Here is a 22380-nt window from a genome sequence, read left to right as displayed (position 1 = left end):
CCTACACGTGACTTTTATGCTTCTACCACAATTAAGACGAAAAATCCAACCATTTAAATGACACGTGAACCCCAAAGCTGATGCGGTGTTACCTTGGAGACACTGACTGAAACTCTGCTCAGGGCAGCCAGGGACCGCCAGCTGAGAGGTCTGCGAGGAGAGCCCTCAAAACGGTCATCCACCAGCTCGATGATGACAGAGTAACTGGAAAACAAGGCAAGGGTGTTTTAAAAATAAAAAACATGAAGTCAACCCATTTAAAAAGAACAGTGCTTGGGACTTCCCTGGTGGTCCAGTGGTGAAGAATCCACCTTCCAACGCAGGGGACGTGGGTTCGATCCCTGGACAGGGAACTAAGATCCCACATGCCGGGGGGCATATAAGGCCGCGGGGCAAATAAGAGTGTGTGCCGCAACTACTGACCATGCAGGCCACAACTAGAGAGCCCGTGTGCCACAACTACAGAGCCCACGTGCTCTGGAGCCCAAGCACCACAACTAGAGAGATGCCCGAGCCCCGCAACGAGGAGCCCACGCATCGCAGCGGAGGATCCCGCGTGCCGCAACTAAGACTCGATGCAGCCAAAAATAAAATAAATAAATAAATATCAAAATAAAATAAAAAGAACATTGTTTGTCCTACCAAGAACGAAAATACAGAAAATAAAACACACAGCAGCTGATCCTGAATTCCCCTAGACTACTACTGGGAAAAGTATTAATGAAAAACTCACACTTTACATTACAAACTATAAGCCTGATTCAGCACTTACAGGAAAGGAACAGAAATATTTCTCCCAGCGTGGAACCCGTGAATTCACTCAACTGTTTAGATAATAATACTCACTGATACGAAGATGAATAATTACTATACAGTAGTAACTACATAGATTAACTCAATGTTTAATGCTAAAACATAAATTATCCTGACCTATTCATTATTTTATAGATAGTGTAACAACTTTAAGTTATAAGGGACAGACATATAATATCTATTCCTATTAAGCCAGGAGGAATTTGACTCTAATTATTCGTGTGCCTCTGAAAATTAAATTGGGGCTCAGAAATTTCCTGTCACTTTAAGCCATTAACTTATTTACAAATCACTCCAATAAATCATGGGCTTGGGATGAACACACACACACTAATATGTACAAGACAGATAACCAACAAGGACCCACTGCATAGCACAGGGAACTCCACTCATTTATTCTGTGATAACCAAAATGAGAAAAGAAACTAAAAAAGAATGAATATATGTCTATGTGTAACGGAATCACTTTGCTGTACAGCAGAAATTAACACAACACTGTAAATCAACTATACTCCAATAAAAAAAAAAAATCACTCCAAACCTTGCGTGGTAAAATGGAGGGCCTTTTCGATACAACACTGCAAAGAAAAAGAAAGAAAACGTATAACCACTCGAAATCAAAGTCTCATTTTATACTTATAAAGTATTTTCTTCTTCAAAGGCACACAAACACCCAGTGCTCTGTATGTGGGTAACCTGTAGTACACCCTGAGATCTATTTTTAAAACCCAAACACAGTTTGGGTTTTTGTTCCCCTGGAACAAAAATCAGCAAAGCAAATCTGTTGCCAAGACCCTAATACCCTCGTCCCACCTGCACCCCACAAATGAATTCCAAATCCAAGTATAAGCAATTTTTGTCCTGTTTCTTGTCTTACAGTCTCCGGAGAGAGAGTGTGAAATCATGTCAAGTGTGTCAAGTTGGTAATAATGAGGACCAACATTCAGTTATTCATTTCAAATCTTTTGAATCGTCATTCAGGGTCTGAGCTCCTCTGGCCGGTAAAGGATAGGTGCTGGTGCTAAAGATGAATGAGACTCATGCCTACTTTTAGGAAATTCAAAGTCAAGTGGGGAAAAAGTCACATAAGCACACACGCCACTCGGAGACCCGCCTGCCCACCTCATTCAGTCTGTGGAGGTCAGAGTGGCTGGCCGGGGTCTGCCGTGGACCGTGGAAGTGCAGGCGAGCCCTCGGGGGCGCACAGCCTGTGGCAGGGTGCGGAGATCTGCCCACCAGATCTGCTTGCTCTCTCTCCAGGCATGTGAGACACACTGTATCAGCCTCCCAAGCAGCAAGGAGTGGCTGTGTGTCCCGGGGCACTTCCTGATTGGCCCAGAAAACCCTCCCAGGCACCGAGCTTGTGCTTGTTCCTTTGTGAGGCCAGTGAAGCTCGTGGGACCACAAGAAGAAGCCGGGCCCCTGCAGTCCCTGTGGGAGTTGGTCCACCCACCACTCAGACACTGGCTTTGGATTTCACATGAACAGAATGAACTTCTAGTGTTAATTAAGCCCATGAAATCTGGAATTTATATGTAACTACAGCCGCAGGAATTACCTTAACTAACAATTATATCCGTGAGCTTGTGCAAAAACCAAGGCAGAAAAGCTTTGTTTCCTTTGAGGAACTGGCAGAACTTTTCCTTTTGGGCATAAACCCGGTATTTAATCACGTTTCCCTTTAGCTCACGCACCACGAGGTCAGAATGAGTTTAGGACCCAATGGATGATACAGCAACCCTTCAAATATATTTTCCATGGTCACCTTTCCTTCTTATGAACATATTTCCCATTTAAACTGTATTTAAGTATTTGGCAAGTCAGCTCAAATTCACTGTGTAAGGGCCCACATTTAAGTAAATATCTAAACACCCATTTCTCAATTTCTGGGGATGTGGTGCAGTGGAAGGAGACCCTGTACTGGGATGAGACTGAATTCGGGGTTCTGCTTTGGCCTGATCTCTGCCACTGCTAACTGTGTGGCTTTAAACACATTATTAACTTCCCTGAGCCTCAGTCTCCAAAATCATAAAATGAAGACATGAGGGGAAATTAAAATCTTCTCTAGCCCTCATATGCTATTATCTATGACCAGTTACACATCCTTCACCTAAGATGCATCTGGAAAGTGACACAGCTTGAAAGCAGCTCCGACCCCCAACTCGGGCCATTCAGATGCCTGACTACGATGGAGGTGCAGCTTAGGGGTTAAAAGCATAAGCATGGCAGCAGTCAGACCCCAATTCAAGGCTCAGCAGTGCCAAGACCATATGATGACACTTATGTTTCAAACTCCTTATGGAAAATGGGGGTAATAATGCAGGTGGAGGTGCTCGAAGAGTTACCCATGATAAATAGAGATAACGATGATAACAGTGTATTCAGAGGGAAAAATGAAATAGTTTTACAAAAATGCCTCCCAGGTAGAAAGATGAAAGCTTCAGAAGTCTAAGAAATAGTGGGTATTTAAAAATAAAGTCTGAACGAAGAGGCAGAAGAGAGGAAATGTGCTTTCTTACACTAACACCAGATGTGACGTGCGGAAGGAATGATAGAGTCAGAACACAGTGATCAGGGCAATAATCAATTTGGGCAACCACTGTAACGACTAGGGAACCAGATATTCAGTGTCACCCTACAAGTAACTTGTGAACTACGAAAGGAAAAGTGCAGACACCCGACCATGGCCGCCCTAGCAAACGAATGGCATCACCAGCAGTAGGACAACCTGACATGAGGCACCCCTGGACGTGGCCCAGTGAGGACACACATCACCCGTGCTTGCAAAAAAACAGCAAGCCCGTATCTAACCACGAGGAAGTGATCAGACATACCTAGACTGTGGGACACCCTACGGGACTCTTCAAAAAACGTCAACGTCAGAGAAAACAAACAGGTGGAGCAACTCTTTTAGATTAAAAAAGACTGAAGAGACTGCAATGGTTGAATGGTGGCCCCCAAAAGATATGTCCACATCCCAATTCCTGGGACCTGTGAATGTGACCTTATTTGGAAAGAGGATCTTTGCAGAGATTGGAGGGATGCAGCCACAGCCAAGGAACAGCTGGTGCCACCAGAAGCTGGAAGAGGGAAGGAACGGAGGGAGCACAGCCCCGCCAATGCCGTGGTTTCAGACTTCCGGCCTCTAGACCTTCTGCTGCTTTATGTCCCCAGTTTGTGGTCATTTCTCATGGCCTCCCTAGGAAACTAAAAGTGGTAAATGCACTCAATGTGATAAATGAATCTCGAGTGGAGCCTGTCAAAAAAATCAAAAACCAAAGAGCCACAAGAGACATTGTGGGGACAAGTGGGAAAAGTGAAATATGGAGTGGATATTTTTGATATTATATTGCCGAATAATTAATGAATGAATATTAATGAACAATCAATAATGAATGGTTAATTATTCTGATTTCTCTTAGGTATTATATGATGCCATAATTATGGAGAATATTCTCAGGAGTCACATGCAAAATCACTTATCATTTAATACGGATTATGTGCGCAAATGTGGAAAATGTTAACAAAAACATTTAAAGTCTGATTAGAAGAATAAGCCAGGGCTTCCCTGGTGGCGCAGTGGCTGGGAGTCCGCCTGCCGATGCAGGGGACGCGGGTTCGTGCCCCGGTCCGGGAGGATCCCACGTGCCGCGGAGCGGCTGGGCCCGTGAGCCATGGCCGCTGAGCCTGCGCGTCCGGAGCCTGTGCTCCGCGACGGGAGAGGCCGTGTCAGTGAGAGGCCCGTGTACCGCAAAAAAAAAAAAAAAAAAATAATAATAAGCCAAGAGGGTGGCTTAGGAAAGAACTGAAGATGGGGATGGAGGAAGGTGCTCTGTGAGGAGCACGGGGCCCCAGTGCCTCTCCCGGGGTCAGAGCCAGCCACCAGCTCTGGGCCAGTGTCACGACCAGCGATGGTTCTTCTGCTCTGGACATCCTGTAACTCTGCTGGCTTCTAACGGCTCCCCTCCTTCTACCTGTTTTGCAACTTCTAATTTGCAGGGAGCTGGGGAATCACATGATCAAACTTAGTCCACGTGACCGCAAAATTGGAATGGGTGGGAATGCGTAAGACAAAAATAGAAGCCTGGAGGTGGTTTTCGGCTTTCTGGCTGGCAACGTTAGTCAGGTGTGGAGGGAAGTACACAGAGCTGGGACCCAAGCAGCCCTAATCTCTGTACTTACCAGCTGTGGGACCCTCGGCAACTCCCCTGACCCCTGGACACCTCAATTTCCTCAGCTACTGAAGGAGGTGAGCGCCACATGCCTCACGGAGCGTGAAGATGAAATAAGACGGGAGAAGGAAAGCACCAAGGCACCTGGTCACCGTACGCGCCAGCAGCCACAGGAGCTTCTGGGGTGGGGGGACGTACGCAAAGGCTCCCAGGTGATTTCTGGCCTGGTTTTCAGCACTGGGCAATCAAGGTCAACTGGCCCAGCAGCTGTGCCTGACTTGAGATCTTATCACCTGTTCCAAGCGCTGCTCCTGGAATGAAATCTGACTGACAAGACTTAGTCAAGGGAAGGGTTTCCCTGATAAGATGTAAATTTCCTACTGGCCCTTTGTCATGAGTCATTACCTCTGTGAGCAGAAACAATTGTTAAGGGAGCACGTCCTGGGTGTAGCCTGTGTCGGCAGTTCTAGGGTATGTGTGGTCACATCACTCACCTTCAAAATTAAAATGATACTGTTAAGAGACCAGCAGCACCATGTAGCCGTGCCTGGAGAACAGGTCAAGTTTAGGAAGCTGCTCTTCTCAGCCCAGACTAGCGCAGCTCCTGAATTCTCCCTAAAGCAGGAGATGTGAAGACACCCTTCATGGCACTGCTGGGCCAGAAACCTGGTCTCACTCTAATCACAAGCAGCTCCAAGGGCACGATACACCCCTCCTGGGGCAAAGCCCTTGGGGGGTTGGGAAACAGCAGCTGATGTATTTCTTTTCTTTTTAAAAGTCTGTCCATCTGTCTGTCCTTTCATCCAGCCTTATAAGGCAGTTTATTTTTAAATGAGGAAAGTTTTCTCTACTCACCATCCACAAATACGGCTTGCGTACTCAAAACACATGCAATAAGGTATGCTTACAAGGCACTCAACAGAGGTCCTTTCCCCAGCAACGTTTCGTTTTTATTTTTTATAAAGAAGATGCTGTCTTATAAAGATGTTGTTATCCATGTTACATGATGAGTGAATGGAAGCTCAGAGAGATGAAGTGACCTCCCTGAGGTCACCCAGGTGGTAAGACATGGAACCGGTGTGAGCCCGGAGAGCTCTTTCCGTTACCCCTACCTCCACAGAGCGCATCACTGTGGCCTGGTCGACTGGAAAGTTCCGCTCAGGTTTCGCCCATTTGGTGAGCACACTGGCCTGCCAAGCGCTCACACGGAGCAGCTATTCTCATGGGGCAGGAAAAGGAGAGCAGGGCGGGGAGCCAGTGACGGCAGTGCAACAGCTACGTCACTTATTGAAACGCTGTGACCTGTGGGCCACGCAATCATCTGGAAACCTGGCAAACTAATCTCGAGCTGGTCCTGATCATTCTGTCCGCAGGGCTGGTCAGGTCAGCTTCCCTAACTACTCCCTCTGCTTCCATTCCCGTCCCCTGCCCCCCGCCCCCCGCCGTCTATTAGTAAGAAAGCACACAAAGGTCCCACTAAATCAAGTTATTGAATATGTCACTCCTTTGCTCAAAATCTCCCAGGACTTCCAATAACCAGAATAACAACCCGAGTCTTTGCCCAGCCCCACGTGATCTTCCCCAGACATCACCTCACGTCACTCTCCCCCTTGGACCTCTAAGTTCTAGACGCACTGTCCTTGTGCTGCTCCTAAGTCCTGCCTCAGGGCCTTTGCACTGGCTGCTCCTTTGTGCCTCGGGTATTCTTCCCCAGACTACAAGTGACCTGTTCCCTCACTGTAGTCACGTTTCTGTTGTTGTTTGGGGCACATCTTTTCAGAGAGTCCTTTCCTAACCACCCTCACTTTCTTTTTTACTCTCTGTTCCTTTACTCTTTATTTTTCTTGTACCCTGAAATTACAGTACGTATTTATGTGTTCGCTTGTTTGTTCCCCACCCCTGCCCCACCCCAGCACGTGAGCAGCTCCACCCAGGCAGTTTTGTCTGTCTTGTGCACCTCTGCGTTCCTGGCACCTACGAAGATCTGGCTCACACGAGACCCTGAACAATTATCTGGTGAATGAGGTGCTCACCGGGTCCCGCATCCCTCCTATAAATAAAGATGAGGGAGGCGGTACCGTGTAGAAGTTTCCAAGAGCTTGGGCTCCAGCATTCAAAGCCCAGGACTGTGAGGTACTGACCCTGGGAACTTTTAGGGGCAAAGGACGCTTTCTCTCAAAACTTCAGTCTCCCTAGCAGAAAAATGAGGACGGTGAGCTCTGATCTCGTAGAACTGCAATTAGGATTAAACGTGGTCGTGCATGTCAAACGTCTCCTACAATGCTTGGCACACGATAAGGGCTCAATAAATGACAGCTGTGATTATCACCACAGTTCTACAATGATTATTAATGGCATTGCACACAATCTGCCAGACGAGACCACCCCAGAAGATAAGGGACTGCCCTACATCACACGATCACACACTAATGAGAGGCGGGGGTAGGGGCCGTGGACTCTCTTCTGAGATCTCAGAGCGGAAAAGAGGAAAACATACCCTCCACCCCGATCCAAACATTATTATCTAAGGCAGGAGGACATTCATCATCTCAGGAAAAAACAGCAACAGCACATATAACCGATTCGATTTTCACCCCAGGATCTGATGTGAACCCTGGTGCTCACACCTGCCAAGCCAAGAATCACTTACGCAAATCTGTTCCGTACTTAAGTCCCGGTTTGGGCACCCAGCCCTTGCTTCGGAAGTGATGGTACGCCATGTACGTAGTCCTGAACGTAGGCTGAACTACGCGGAAGGCGTTCCAGAGCTTCACAATCGTTAAAGGCTCCTACGGTTGTTGGGGGAAAACAAAGCATTATGACATACGTATCCACCCATTATCCAGGCGGTCAATCAACAACATCTATACTAAGTGTGAGCAAAAGATAAACAAACACGGTGCCCATGACAAAGGGTTTAACCACAAGATCCAGACCCGCGCTGTCCAGTGTGGCGGCAGCCAGCCACTCCTCTGAACTTAGATGTGTTGCCAGTGTAAAAAAACACACTGAATTTCAAAACTGAGAATGAAAAAAAGAATATAAATTATCCCAGCAATTTTAAATATGTTGGGTTAAATATACTATGTAAATAATGTAAATCAATTTCAGCTGACTTTTAAAAAAAAAACTTTTTAATGTGTGTACCAGAAAATTTAAAACTATGCATGTGGCTCCCATCTGAGGCTCCCATCATATTTCTACTGGACAGCACTGCCCCCGAGGACCAGTGAGAGGCCCCCTTGAGACAGCAACCCTGCAGACTGGAAGCAGCCAGGCAAAGAGGGGGAGGGCAGTGCAGGGGATGCTGGTGGCAGAACAGTGCAGGCAGAGGAAGCGGGGCGGGCCGGGTGTCCACCAAAGCCAGAGGGCGCACGTTCCAGCACGCACAGACCCTAATGGGTAGCTGCGGTTTGTCAGGCCATGTTCAGAAAAGCCAAAAGTAATTCTGTAAAATTTTTAAAAAAAGATGTTCCATTTAGTCTTTGAAACTAGAAAATTTATCGCAAGGCACAAGTTAGTAATCTAACTGCTTCAAAGGGAATTTTGTTTCTAAGGTCGGACTTGAAGACACTGAGAACGGTTCAGAGAACATTCTGATGTGCCAACACAAAAACACAACAGGAAAGACCAGGTAAGTTTGGAAGGTTTTCCGCTTCATTTCAGTGCTGACTAAAACCGCCAGCCCTTCAGTTAGTTGGTTTATGGATCGGTCACTCAATGAGACTTGCTCAGTTTGTCTCAGACTCAGATTTGTGTGCGTGTGTGTGTGTGGTGCACAGGCCTCTCACTGTTGTGGCCTCTCCCGTCGCGGAGCACAGGCTCCGGACGCGCAGGCTCAGTGGCCATGGCTCATGGGCCCAGCCGCTCCGCAGCATGTGGGATCTTCCCGGACCGGGGCACGAACCCGTGTCCCCTGCATCGGCAGGCGGACTCTCAACCACTGCGCCACCAGGGAAGCCCCTCAGCCTGAGATTTTAACACCATAAATATGAGCTAGAGTTGGGTTTTTTTTTTCTTTTCTCCTTTAAAAACAAAAACAAAAACAAAAACGGTTGTTCCTAAGGTGAAAACTCCATATGTGTGTGGTGTTGAAACCCACCCCCGCTCCTAGACAAGCAACAGTCTTGTGGAGAAGCCTGAACTTCCGGCTTGGACAGCCCACCGCGTTTCAGAGGCTGAGGGTTCTACGGAGCAGCTGGAACGCCCCAACAACTGTCAGTGAAGGCCCAGGGGAGGAGGTGGGGTGGGCTAAGGACGGCGCCCGTCTCAGACAATGGGTCACCCGTCAGCCAGACACCCGTTTCCAAACCACTGGAATACTCATGAAGGGGACTTACACAGTTAGAAGCGGATGAATGACAAAATACGTACCCCCAACAACAGAATAAAATGTATTTTCTCTGTTCTAGCGTTCTGCTTACCTTTTTCATCTTAATTTTATCTTAGAATTTGTATGGAGACACAAAAGACCCCAACTAGCCAAAGTAGTCTTGAGGGGAAAAAACGGAGCTGGAGGAATCAGACTCCCTGACTTCAGACTATACTACAAAGCTACAGTAATCAAGACAGTATGGTACTGGCACAAAAACAGAAAGATAGATCAATGGAATAGGCTAGAAAGCCCAGAGATAAACCCATGGACATATGGTCACCTTATCTTTGATAAAGGTGGCAGGAATATACAGTGGAGAAAGGACAGCCTCTTCAATAAGTGGTGCTGGGAAAATTGGATAGGTACATGTAAAAGTATGAGATTAGATCACTCCCTAACACCATACACAAAAATAAGCTCAAAATGGATTAAAGACCTAAATGTAAGGCCAGAAACTATCAAACTCTTAGAGGAAAACATAGGCAGAACACTCTATGACATAAATCACAGCAAGATCCTTCTTGACCCATCTCCTAGAGTAATGGAGATAAAAACAAAAATAAACAAATGGGACCTAATGAAACTTCAAAGCTTTTGCACAGCAAAGGAAACCATAAACAAGACCAAAAGACAGCCCTCAGAATGGGAGAAAATATTTGCAAATGAATCAACTGACAAAGGATTAATCTCTAAAATTTACAGGCAGCTCATGCAGCTCAATAACAAAAAAATAAACAACCCAATCCAAAAATGGGCAGAAGACCTAAATAGACATTTCTCCAAAGAAGATATACAGACTGCCAACAAACACATGAAAGAATGCTCAACATCATTAATCATTAGAGAAATGCAAATCAAAACTACAATGAGATATCATCTCACACCAGTCAGAATGGCCATCATCAAAAAATCTAGAAACAATAAATGCTGGAGAGGGTGTGGAGAAAAGGGAACACTCTTGCACTGCTGGTGGGAATGTGAATTGGTTCAGCCACTATGGAGAACAGTATGGAGGTTCCTTAAAAAACTACAAATAGAACTACCATATGACCCAGCAATCCCACTACTAGGTATATACCCTGAGGAAACCAGAATTCAGAAAGAGTCATGTACCAAAATGTTCATTGCAGCTCTATTTACAATAGCCCGGAGATGGAAACAACCTAAGTGCCCGTCGTCGGATGAATGGATAAAGAAGATGTGGCACATATATACAATGGAATATTACTCAGCCATAAAAAGAAACGAAATTGAGCTATTTGTAATGAGGTGGATAGATCTAGAGTCTGTCATACAGAGTGAAGTAAGTCAGAAAGAGAAGGACAAATACCGTATGCTAACACATATATATGGAATTTAAGAAAAAAAAATGTTATGAAGAACCTAGGGGTAAAACAGGAATAAAGACAGAGACCTACTGGAGAACAGACTTGAGGATATGGGGAGGGGGAAGGGTGAGGTGTGTTAGGGCGAGAGAGAGACATGGACATATATATACTAACAAACGTAAGGTAGATAGCCAGTGGGAAGCAGCCGCATGGCACAGGGAAACCGGCTCGGTTCTTTGTGGCTGTCTGGAGGGGTGGGATAGGGAGGGTGGGAGGGAGGGAGACAAAGAGGGAAGAGATATGGGAACATATATATATGTATAACTGACTCACTCTGTTATAAAGCAGAAACTAACACACCATTGTAAAGCAATTATACCCCAATAAAGATGTAAAAAAAAAAACAACAAAAAAACAAAATAAACATGACCAGATAAGTACCACAGCTCACAATTAAAATGGATTTATATGGCTTATGTGTCCACATGGGAGAGGTCGCTTCCTAATTGAATTCGGACACCTCTTCAGTTACTGTGGGTTTCATTTGCCATCTCCCTGTTCTTTTGTGACTGCCGGCAATAGGATTATGCTGAGGGAGAAATCATTTCAATCAGTGATGTCTGCAGAATGAGGGTTAAAAGATAAAAGTAAAGACTTTGAACTATAATTAGGAAATTCAAAAAAATAAAAAAATAAAAAAAATAAAATGTATTTTCTCTGTTCTAGCGTTCTGCTTACCTTTTTCATCTTAATTTTAATTTCACGTGAATTATTCTGAACAGGTATTGTATTCACGTGGGCCCAAATTCAAGAAGTACAAAAGTGTACAGTGAAGTCTCGCCTTCCACCCAATTCCTCTACCAGGAGGCAAGCATTGGGATTAACGTTCTGCTGAGGGCAGCAGGATACAGCACAAAATCATGGGCTTTGGAGCTGTCCTGACATAGGTTCAAATACTAATTCTAACCAGACCAGCTGTGGGACCCTGGGTGAGTTACGTGTTTCCTCAGCCTCAGTTACCTCGTCTATAAAAGCCTTTACAGGCGCAAGCTGAGGACTAGAAATACTGCATATCAAGTTCCTAACTCACAGCCTTTACTGAAGCAGGTGCTAAAACATGGGTAGTTTCTATTTTTGCTGTTAATTTTTGGTAGCGCTCTCACAGATTTCCTGATCAGTATAGAAGATACTGCTATCCTAGTCTCTGGGAATGAAATTCAGTCTGAAAGGGTCAAAGCTGGCTTTTGCCTGAACAATCCCAATTCAGGACCCAAAGCCTAAACTTAGAGAAAAAATTCAATTCCAATTTTATCCAGTGAAAGTGGACACGTTTGTATTAAAGCAATATGGAAATTACTACAACCTGCTTTTAACATCAGGGAAATTTTTTTTTTTTTTTTTTTTGCGGTACGCGGGCCTCTCACTGCTGTGGCCTCTCCTGTTGCGGAGCACAGGCTCCAGACGCGCAGGCTCAGCGGCCATGGCTCACAGGCCCAGCCGCTCCGCGGCATGTGGGATCCTCCCAGACCAGAGAATGAACCCGCATCCCCTGCATCAGCAGGCGGACTCTCAACCACCGTGCCACCAGGGAGGCCCATATCAGGGAAATTTTAAGTGGGCTGTGTCTGAATAAAACACCTTACCTTCTCATAGTAAATACTTAGACATCCTAGAGCATAGACCAGGAAGAAAGCCTAAAAACAGAGCAAGCAGAAAACGCTCATCAGAAACTGTTCCACGTTGAGAAATTATTTTACAGACTGATTTCTCTTTGTGTTAAATACAAATTAATGTCCTTATCACCATCCAAATGGTCACATATTTTTAAACATAAATGGTTCATTCAAATTTCAAGGATTAAAATATGAATGTCATAAAATGGTTTAGAATCAGTACAAAACATTTCTATGAAATTTTCCATGTATTTTTTCTTTATAAAAACCACACAGCTAAACTGAAAAATGATGTAAATAGCAAAAATAACAATAGAAACCTTTGCTCATTGGATTTTCCTCTGTCAAATAATCTTACTAAAGTGACAAAAGAATTTATAGAAAAAAGTAAGTAGAAAATTGTGGAAAGTGGGCAACGCAGACTTGGTTTGTGTAAACCAAATGAGTTTCTTGGTCACTCTTGCTGTTAAGTGATTTCCGATCGAGTAAACCCCAAGTTTCCATTAACTTCATTAAAAGGCACCATGTTTCACTCACGTGGGGAGGCAAGAGGAACGGCAGACAAGGTCGGGCCCAGTTGAGTAAAATCACACTGACGTGCAAATAAAAATAACTTTCTGACAAAAACAAGACGATGCCAAGCACTGACAAAAGCAAACAGGCCCCGGTGTTGGCTCTGCCTGTACAAGGCGATTAGGATCTGCATTCATGCCTGAACAGCTCAGGTGAGGCTGGTCTGTAGTAGTCAGTGACGAAGAAATGGTGGCTCTAAATGCTCTTTTCTTTTTTAACATGAGGATGGAAGATGAGATTTCAGGTATCCTGGAGGGCCCTCTGGTGCAGGTGGCAGCAGGAAGGTGGTCCCTGCCCTGAGCCCTCAGGCTTCTGTTCCACCACGGTGGTGCTGATGGCTTTTCCCCTCCCCGCCCAGGGCTCAGGACTCAAGAGAACACAGGCTGTGAAGGTGCAGGGCTTTCAAGCAGCGACAAGGTCCTGCTAAGGAAACACCTTCCTGACCCTCAGGAATCGCCCCAATCCACCACACCGTCATCCTCTCCTGGCCATCTGATGACACTTCTCTTTACAGCAGTGGTCCTTGAAGTGTGGTCGGTCTGGGGATCCTGGGGTCCCCATGACCCTTGCAGGAGCTCTCAAAGTCAAAACCATTTTGTGAGATCAAGGCTTTATTGGCCTTGTTCATACTCATTCTCCCCAGAGGCTCCGAGACACGTGACACCACAACAGACTGAGCGCAGCAGCAGATGTGAGAATCCAGGGATCTTCTCTTAAGCCAGACCTTAAAGTCTTTGCAAAAATGAAAAACAATGCCACTCTTTTCACTGGATCTGTTTTGTTTTGAAAGAATACAGTTATTTTTAATAAAAATATTATTTACGTTAAGGTATAGTGGGTTTATTATCATTAATTTAAAATGAGTTAATACACACATATTTAAGTTTTCATTTTAATTTATAATTTGGTAAACACTGATAGATCTAATCCACGTAAACATGCTCCTTGGGGTCCTTCAATAATTTTTAAGAGTACAGTGGTTTGAGGACTACTTTATTTATTTATTAAATTTTATTTACTGATTGATTGATTTTTGGCTGTGTTCGGTCTTCGTTGCTGCGCGTGGGCTTTTCTCTAGTTGCGGCGAGTGGGGGCTACTCTTCCTTGCGGTGCGCGGGCTTCTCATTGCGGTGGCTTCTCTTGTTGCGGAGCGCGGGCTCTAGGCGCACAGGCTTCAGCAGTTGTGGCTTGGGGGCTCTAGAGAACAGGCTCAGTAGCTGTGGCGCACAGGCTTAGTTGCTCCATGGCATATGGGATCTTCCTGGACCAGGGCTCGAACCCGTGTCCCCTGCATTGGCAGGCAGATTCTTAACCACTGCGCCACCAGGGAAGTCCCTGAGAACTACTTTAGTTCTACCCAGATCCAAATCGAGAGCTTCTCTGAAGATGCAGGTGGTTACCTGCGAGGCCCGCTTCTCTGGGTCCAGCGCCCTGATCCTGGCCGCCGCCGCCTCCCGGCTGGACTTCTGCCAAGGCCTCTGTGCTCCGGCCCCACAGCCCGTCCCCTAGGGCAGCCCGAGCTACCTTCTCAGCACGTGAAGGCCCCTGGCTCCCAGGTGTCTCGTGGCACTCGCCCAGCGCTCTCCCTAGATGGTCGCTTCACTTCCGTCCCCGGACACACTGAGCTCACTCCTGCCTTCGCCTTTGTAACTGCTGCTCCCACACCCGGAGTCAAAGGTCACCCCTCAGAGAGCTCCTCCCTGACCACCCAGTTTGCGTGACCCCGTCCCGATCGACTTCCTCAGAGCATTTATGTTCGCCTGAAAGTATCTTTCTTAAGTGTGTCTCTCCAGCTAGAATGTAAACTCTGTGAGACAGAAACTCTGCCTGCCGTGCCCTTGACCTAGAAGGGGCTCGGTGCATGTGCTCAAAGAATAAAGAAGCAGGTGTGGATCCCGCCCATGGTCTGGAACACGTGGCTAGGCTACCCAGGGCAGGTCTCCCAGCTCCGTTTCCTCAGGGTGGACACTGTCCTGCCTCTCCTTTAGCTACTGGTGACAGCCTGCCGCTTGCTCTCCTGTGGCCCACTACTTATTAACACAACACACTGCTTTTTCAGACGGACACAGATGGTGGCCAAAAGGTGCAACAGAAAAGAAAAGGTGGTTCCTCAAAAAGCCAAGTCTTCCTTTTCCTTTCGTTTTCCCTCAACTTTCCCTTCTGGGTTCACAGTGGGAGAACAGGAAGATACTCTGAGATAAGCAGACCTGGGCTGAAATCTCATTAGCTTGGAAGCATCACTGAAACCCTCCCAGCTCATCTAGAAAATGGGGACGATCAAGCCTTCTTAAAGATTTAATGAGGTTAGATTTCATGAAGACTTACAAAGACCATGCTGGGAGTTCCCTGGTGGTCCAGTGGTTAGGAGTTGCTTTCACTGCTGTGGCCCAGGTTCAATCCCTGGTCGGGGAACTAAGATCCCACAAACCGCAAGGCACAGCACCCCCCGCTCCCCCGCCACCAAAAAAAAAAGCATGCAAAGCACCTAACTGCTCAATTCATTTCGCTTCCCTGCCTTTCTAAAAAGACACCGTAGCTGGGAAAGGTTCAATCCAGTCCTTGCCTAGGAAGAGATGACCTCCTGGTATCCATCAGAATCTAAGTTCTTCAGAAACTTTCCATCATTAGCAAACACACATTTCCCTAAGAACTGATGAAACCAAAGCCTCGTTTTTAATTGGCCTAAAATAGCTTTTATGAACCTATGCAAGCTGCTCTTAGGCACTTATTATAGATGGGGAGGATCTTAATCCAACGGAGTTGGCTTTATTTAGAATTAAGTCATCAGCAGACCCGGGAGGTCTGTGGAGGCTCAAGACTGGACCCTCGAAATCTCATGAGTAGGTTTTTACTTTGATAGTACTAATAAGATGGACGGATGAGCTTAATGATGGTTTTAATGTCTTGTCACTAAATCCGGTCAGGGCCTGAAGCGTTAAAATGAAAAACAGCTCTCAGAGACAGATCTCTCAGTCAGCTCGGTGTTACCATTCTCAAAACCTAAGAACCGCTTTGAGTCACCACAGCAGGGCTGCCCGTGTTCCTGAGGGACATTTATGGAAACATGTTACACTGTATGGGTGGTGCCACCAAACATGGGTGATTCATCCAAGGAAACCTGCCAAAACAGAACTGGGAAGCGGAGCCGGGCTTAACTGCACGCTCCCTGGAAACTTCTGCAACACGTCTCCGGAACGTTCTCAGGAACCGAGCGGCCTCCAAGAACGAGAACCACCTCGCCTCCTGCCTCCCATTACTGTGGCATTTCTTCAGCGGGTGTGTGGGAAGAGGGAGCAACACAGTCAGTGAAAAGCATCAGCTGGTCCCCGCCTGGAGCAGTGAGGCTCAGCCCCCAGCTTCTGACACCGAATCCTCTCCCTCCACCTGCTGCTGCTGCCCCTACAGCTGAGAGGCCGGCTGCCTCCTGACGGCTCAGCCCTCCAGCCTGCCCTCACCCGGATGCCAGCTCCGGTCCCTGCCACTCCCCTGCACAGCCGCCTGCAGTGCCCCGGTGCCACCAGGACCAGGTCAGACCCCTACTCGTAGATGTGCCCTCCGTGACCTCCCCTCCTGGGTGGCCGCTTCTGGGACCACGCTGCATGCAAGGGCCTGCCGTCCCGTGTCCACGTGGCAATCCCCTATTTACCCTGTAACACCTCCAGGTACCACCAACCCTTTAAAGTCTTTCCAGGTGGCTCGCATCCCTTTGGAGCCCACCAGTTTCTGTGCCCATCCCACCTTGTACACATCCACTTAACAAATAATTATCAAGCGCCTCATAGATGTCAGACATGGCGTACAAGACGAGCAGTCACAGCCCACACACCACACGGTGCCCATCACACTGAAGTGCAGTTTGTGGCTATCTTAGGACCAGAGCCACATTCTGCTTCTCTCTGTACTGTTAGTACTCAGCCCAGTGCCTGGCACATAGGAAGTCCCTGGTAATCTTTTTGCTAAACACTGACTGCAAAAGGAAGAGTTCCAAGCAGCCACTAAATAGCTTTTACAAGTGACTTAATAATGATGGTAATGACAGAAACAGCAGGCCCAATGCTTACTGAGCATCTGTGATACACCAGGCACGGTGCTGAAGCCATCACGTGCACTACTTAATTCCAGAACATATTATGAACAAGGTGTTACATCACCCTCATCTTACAGGGCAGAAATCTGAGGCTCAGAGAAGTCAAGGACCTGGAGGATGGTGTCTCCAGTGCTGTCCAACAAAGTAGCCACGGGTGCCTGCTGAGTGTCTGAAATGTGGCTGGCACAACTGAGAAAAGAATTTTTAATTTTGCACAATTTTAATTAGTTTCAACAGTCACATGCGGCTAGTGGCTACTGTGTTCAACAGCAGACTAAGCTGTCTCATTTGTAAACTGAGCAAATGAAGTAAATAAATCCCAACATCCTTTCCTGCTCTGAGAGCCCGTTCTTTGTACCGCTGGCCTCACTGCAAGGAAGGAAGCACAGCCCAGCAGGTGAAGAGAATACGGAGACACAGTCACTTCTCTGTGAACACATCTATGAAACGACCAGCGTGGACGCTTTCAACAAGCACTGCCTGAGACCAACAGATACGCCAAGCACTGAGCTAGATGCTGCAGGAGCCTCCAGACAGGCAGGAGCACCCCTGCAGAAAGGCACAGCCAAGGACAGGAGACAGAGGAAGGGGCGCTGTCGTCAAATTCGGGTACAGTACAGACATAAGCAAAAAACGGGGGACTGGTAGCCGCGTGAACACAGGACAGAGGAACCCCAAATCAGACGGAAAATATGAGGCAGGTTCAGAAAGCCACTTGCAGCAACTTTTGAGAACGCAGTAAAGAGAACACGTGTTAGTATTTCTGCAGAAGGAAATACCTAGAATCCATTTATGTAATTAGCAGTCGCTACATGACTCGGGGCATGCATCGAAGCCTGTGAAAAGCTGGTGAAACTCCACGAATATGCTAAAAACCACTACACACTTTAAATGAATGAATGGTATGGTATGTGCTCTGTGTCTCAATAAACCTGTATGTTTTTTTAGAAGCTGCTAAAAATTAGTAACACAATATTTGGACAATCTGAAACCTTGATGTGAAAAGAAGTGCTCAGACAACCCCCTTGAAACCTCTGCGGGATGATACGGGGCAGGCCCGCCCCAAATGGACATCTTAGAATCGATGAAATGAAGGCCGAGGAGTGAAATGCAGGCCGGCCGACTGTGGACTCTGCCTGCGGCGACCTCAGTACTGAACTGCACGCAGAACTGCATTTTGAGGTGGACTCATCTACGTGGCATTGCCCAGGCCCAGAGACCGACAGCTGAGAAGACGACATGCTGGGAACATACCTCTTCCAGGCTGAGCTGCAAGTACTCAAAGATCCTAAATGGATTTCTCCTGCATATCAGTCTCTTTTTTGGCGACAACTGAAGAGAAAAATAAAATACATACAGGACAAATGGAAGCACTACATGTTACCTGGAGGAGGGTGCATTTTAAAATGAACGTTTTCTTCTAAATTTCCCCGATTCACATTTGTTGGATTAATTCTGTTAAAAAATAATTTATTTATGTAGAAAAATAATTTATTATTTTATGTAGAAAAGTAAGTTTTCATTTTTCTACTACAGCTGACCCTTGAACAACAAGGGGGCTGGGGTGCTGACTCCGGGCAGTCGAAGGTCTGCGTGTAACTCACAGCCGGCCCTGGCCCTCCACGTCTGCGTTCTTTCCTATCTGCAGATTCAACCAACCGCAGGTCGTGCGGCAGTACGGTTATTTACTAGGGAAAAAAATCCTCTTTCATAAGGGGACCCACATTCAAACCCATGTTGTTCAAGGGTCAACTGTATTAACATTTTGACTTAGTTCCTTTCTTTCATCGCCCATGAACTTTTCCTGCAGTTGTGATCATTTTATTGGTCAGTTTTATGTGTTACTTTTTTTCACCCAACTGCACCTCATAAGCATATGCCACGTTCTTAACGAGACTTCATAAACTCCACTCTAAAGGCGAGATGTTTCTTCAAACGGGTGTTTCTCATGCTATTTAACTATTAGACTGTTTCTCACTTTTAGATGCTACAGATGATGCTGGGGCAACTATCTTGTAGGTCCCTGAATGAAGTGGATCTCGTTATGCGCCCCAGCCTCCTCCTGTGAGGGCTGCCCTCCCGACCTGAGCCCCTGCCCACCGCTACACTCAAGACTGCGTAACTACCGTTCCATTTCTTTTTCTCCCTGGCAAGGGAGAGAACGTTACTGGACCTGCTTTACTTTATATGTTACGTCATGTATTACAGATATATGTTATTTAAATATTATATATATATATTCATGTATTTTTTAAAGTTAAGCTATTCACAGACTTTGAAGTTTCAGTTGAAACAGCCCTCACGACTACTGAGCCCTCAGGGCTGGGACCCAGGGCTGGCTGGTGCCCTTGGAGGGTCTGCAGTGTGTCCTGCACCAGCGCTCACATGTCCCGGGTGCTGAACACGAGCCTGCTACCGGTTCCGAGTAAGGGACGTCCCTGTTGGCCAGCATCTCCTCTGGGTCAGACACAGATTGCCCTGGAGGAGGTGATCTCTCTCCTTCTACTTACGTCCCCACCTGAGGCGTCTTCCCTCTCACTCACGTCACACACGACTTCCTCCACCAGCACGCAGTGATGCTCAGGCCCTCTCTCGCTGGCCGGGACCAGACCCGCTTGTTGGCTGCTGTCCCCAGGCTGAGCGCCAGAGGGCGGGAGAAGAACAGCCTGTTTGCTCCAGTGCACGTGGGGCAGAGGAGCGGTGACCTCCGCCACGTGTTCACCCGAGCCGTGGGTAGGTATCAGGTCAGGCCTGGAGCCCTCCTGCGGGTGGTCTGATCGCTTGCTGGGATCCTCCAGATCATGTGACTTTCCTGCAACCTCATTCATGGCAGAAAGTTTCTCTCTATCTGCTGTGCCTTCCATTTTGGAGACCATTTCAGAGTTCAGCTCATTACACAACTGGACCTCTTCATTCCTTTGCAGACAAAGATGCTGAAGGGGCTTTGTGTAATCCTCAAGGAGTCTACGCACTGTGCTCTCATCCTGGCCTTGTCTTCGCATGAGGTTTGTGGCCCATTCCACTCTACGCTGATACCTGCAAAGTAGAAATTCTGTTAGTAACAACACTTAAATTTCAATATTTAAAACAGCGGAATGTGTGAAAAAGATGGGAAGGCAGTATGCCAAAACATCTATAGTTCTTAACGATGGGCTGTAGGTTGTTTTCTTTATACTTTTTTGCATTTTTAACTGCTCTGCAATAATTATCTACTACTTAAAAAAATTTTTTTTTAATTTTATTTATCTTTGGCTGTGTTGGGTCTTTGTTGCCGCATGCAGGCTTTCTCTAGTTGTGGCAAGCGGGGGCTACTGTTCATTGCGGTGCACCAGCTCCTCATTGCGGTGGCTTCTCTTGTTGCAGAGCACAGGCTCTAGGCATGCGGGCTCAGTAGTTGTGGCTCACGGGATCTAGGCATGTGGGCTCGGTAGTTGTGGCGCACGGGCTTAGTTGCTCCGTGGCATGTGGGATCTCCCCGGAGCAGGGCTCAAACCCATGTCCCGTGCCTTAGCAGGCGGATTCTTAACCACTGCGCCACCATGGAAGCCCTATTACTTTTTGTTATTACACAGCTTCATCTAATTTGCTTAATTTGAAAAAAAATGACCCCAGTTCAACAAAGTATGGAAATTTATGTAATTTAAAACTGGTGGACCAAATGACTTAGGTAAATATTTTTTTAATTTATGTTTAAATTTTTTTCTGGTATGCGGGCCTCTCACTGTTGTGGCCTCTCCCGTTGCGCAGCACAGGCTCCAGACGCGCAGGCTCAGCGGGCATGGCTCACGGGCCCAGCCGCTCCGCGGCATGTGGGATCTTCCCGGACCGGGGCACGAACCCGTGTCCCCTGCACCGGCAGGCGGACTCTCAACCACTGCGCCACCAGGGAAGCCCGATTTAGGTAAATTTAAAGAGAAAATGGCCATCCTTTCTCAGGGTTTGTTTTGCATTAATTTCAGTTTTGGTTACCATGTTTTTAGATATGTATCTCAGTCATAGCAAAAAGTCTTTGTTTAGTATTGGAAAGCAAAATGAGAATTTTAATAAACATTTTTCACAGTACAGTACTTACTAATGTCTCCACCGTGTATGGAAAGAAATGATTACAGTTACACACACCCAAGCACCTTAATAAAAAATGGCCCTTTTTCCCATAATTTTCAAAGTATATTTTAATGAGAAAATACATGCTTAGTTTCTTAAACTTGAAGGCAAGCCCTGAACACTTCCCAAGTTACAAAAAGTTACAGCCACCCTCAGAATGGGAGAAAATATTTGCAAATGAAGCAACTGACAAAGGATTAATTTCCAAAATTTACAAGCAGCTCATGCAGCTCAATAACAAAAAAACAAACAACCCAATCCAAAAATGGGCAGAAGACCTAAACAGACATTTCCCCAAAGAAGATATACAGACTGCCAACAAACACATGAAAGAATGCTCAACATCATTAATCATTAGAGAAATGCAAATCAAAACTACAATGAGATATCATCTCACACCAGTCAGAAAGGCCATCATCAAAAAATCTAGAAACAATAAATGCTGGAGAGGGTGTGGAGAAAAGGGAACACTCTTGCACTGCTGGTGGGAATGTGAATTGGTTCAGCCACTATGGAGAACAGGATGGAGGTTCCTTAAAAAACGACAAATAGAGCTACCATGTGACCCAGAAATCCCACTACTGGGCACATACCCTGAGAAAACCAGAATTCAAAAAGAGTCATGTACCAAAATGTTCATTGCAATTCTATTTACAATAGCCAGGAGATGGAAACAACCTAAGTGCCCGTCGTCGGATGAATGGATAAAGAAGATGTGGCACATATATACAATGGAATATTACTCAGCCATAAAAAGAAACGAAATTGAGCTATTTGTAATGAGGTGGATAGATCTAGAGTCTGTCATACAGAGTGAAGTAAGTCAGAAAGAGAAGGACAAATACCGTATGCTAACACATATATATGGAATTTAAGAAAAAAAAAATGTTATGAAGAACCTAGGGGTAAAACAGGAATAAAGACAGAGACCTACTGGAGAACAGACTTGAGGATATGGGGAGGGGGAAGGGTGAGGTGTGTTAGGGCGAGAGAGAGACATGGACATATATATACTAACAAACGTAAGGTAGATAGCCAGTGGGAAGCAGCCGCATGGCACAGGGAAACCGGCTCGGTTCTTTGTGGCTGTCTGGAGGGGTGGGATAGGGAGGGTGGGAGGGAGGGAGACAAAGAGGGAAGAGATATGGGAACATATATATATGTATAACTGACTCACTCTGTTATAAAGCAGAAACTAACACACCATTGTAAAGCAATTATACCCCAAAAAAAAGGTTAAAAAAAAAAAAAAAAA

General features: G+C 46.2%; 1 protein-coding gene across 3 annotated transcripts in view; it reads right to left on the bottom strand.

Annotated features, from left to right (window-relative positions):
* The window catches only part of TSEN2 (tRNA splicing endonuclease subunit 2), a 37857-nt gene that overhangs the window by 2082 nt on the left and 13395 nt on the right, over positions 1–22380 (bottom strand). Inside the window, exons 4-10 of one of the 3 annotated variants that reach the window (XM_007461553.1) lie at positions 19821–20057; positions 19532–19652; positions 18276–18353; positions 12332–12382; positions 7636–7774; positions 1355–1391; positions 93–204 (exon numbers count right to left, since the gene is read on the bottom strand). In XM_007461553.1, the coding sequence (XP_007461615.1) occupies positions 93–204; positions 1355–1391; positions 7636–7774; positions 12332–12382; positions 18276–18353; positions 19532–19652; positions 19821–20057 (775 nt within the window). Of the gene's footprint in view, positions 1–92; positions 205–1354; positions 1392–7635; positions 7775–12331; positions 12383–18275; positions 18354–19531; positions 20058–22380 lie in introns of all 3 variants that reach the window. The other 2 variants (XM_007461551.1, XM_007461552.1) reach the window with 2 other exon arrangements.

This window comes from Lipotes vexillifer, unplaced genomic scaffold, assembly GCF_000442215.2.
Source record: "Lipotes vexillifer unplaced genomic scaffold, Lipotes_vexillifer_v1.1 scaffold889, whole genome shotgun sequence".
NCBI lineage: Eukaryota > Metazoa > Chordata > Mammalia > Artiodactyla > Lipotidae > Lipotes > Lipotes vexillifer.
This window is presented reverse-complemented; position numbering and strand designations above follow the sequence as displayed.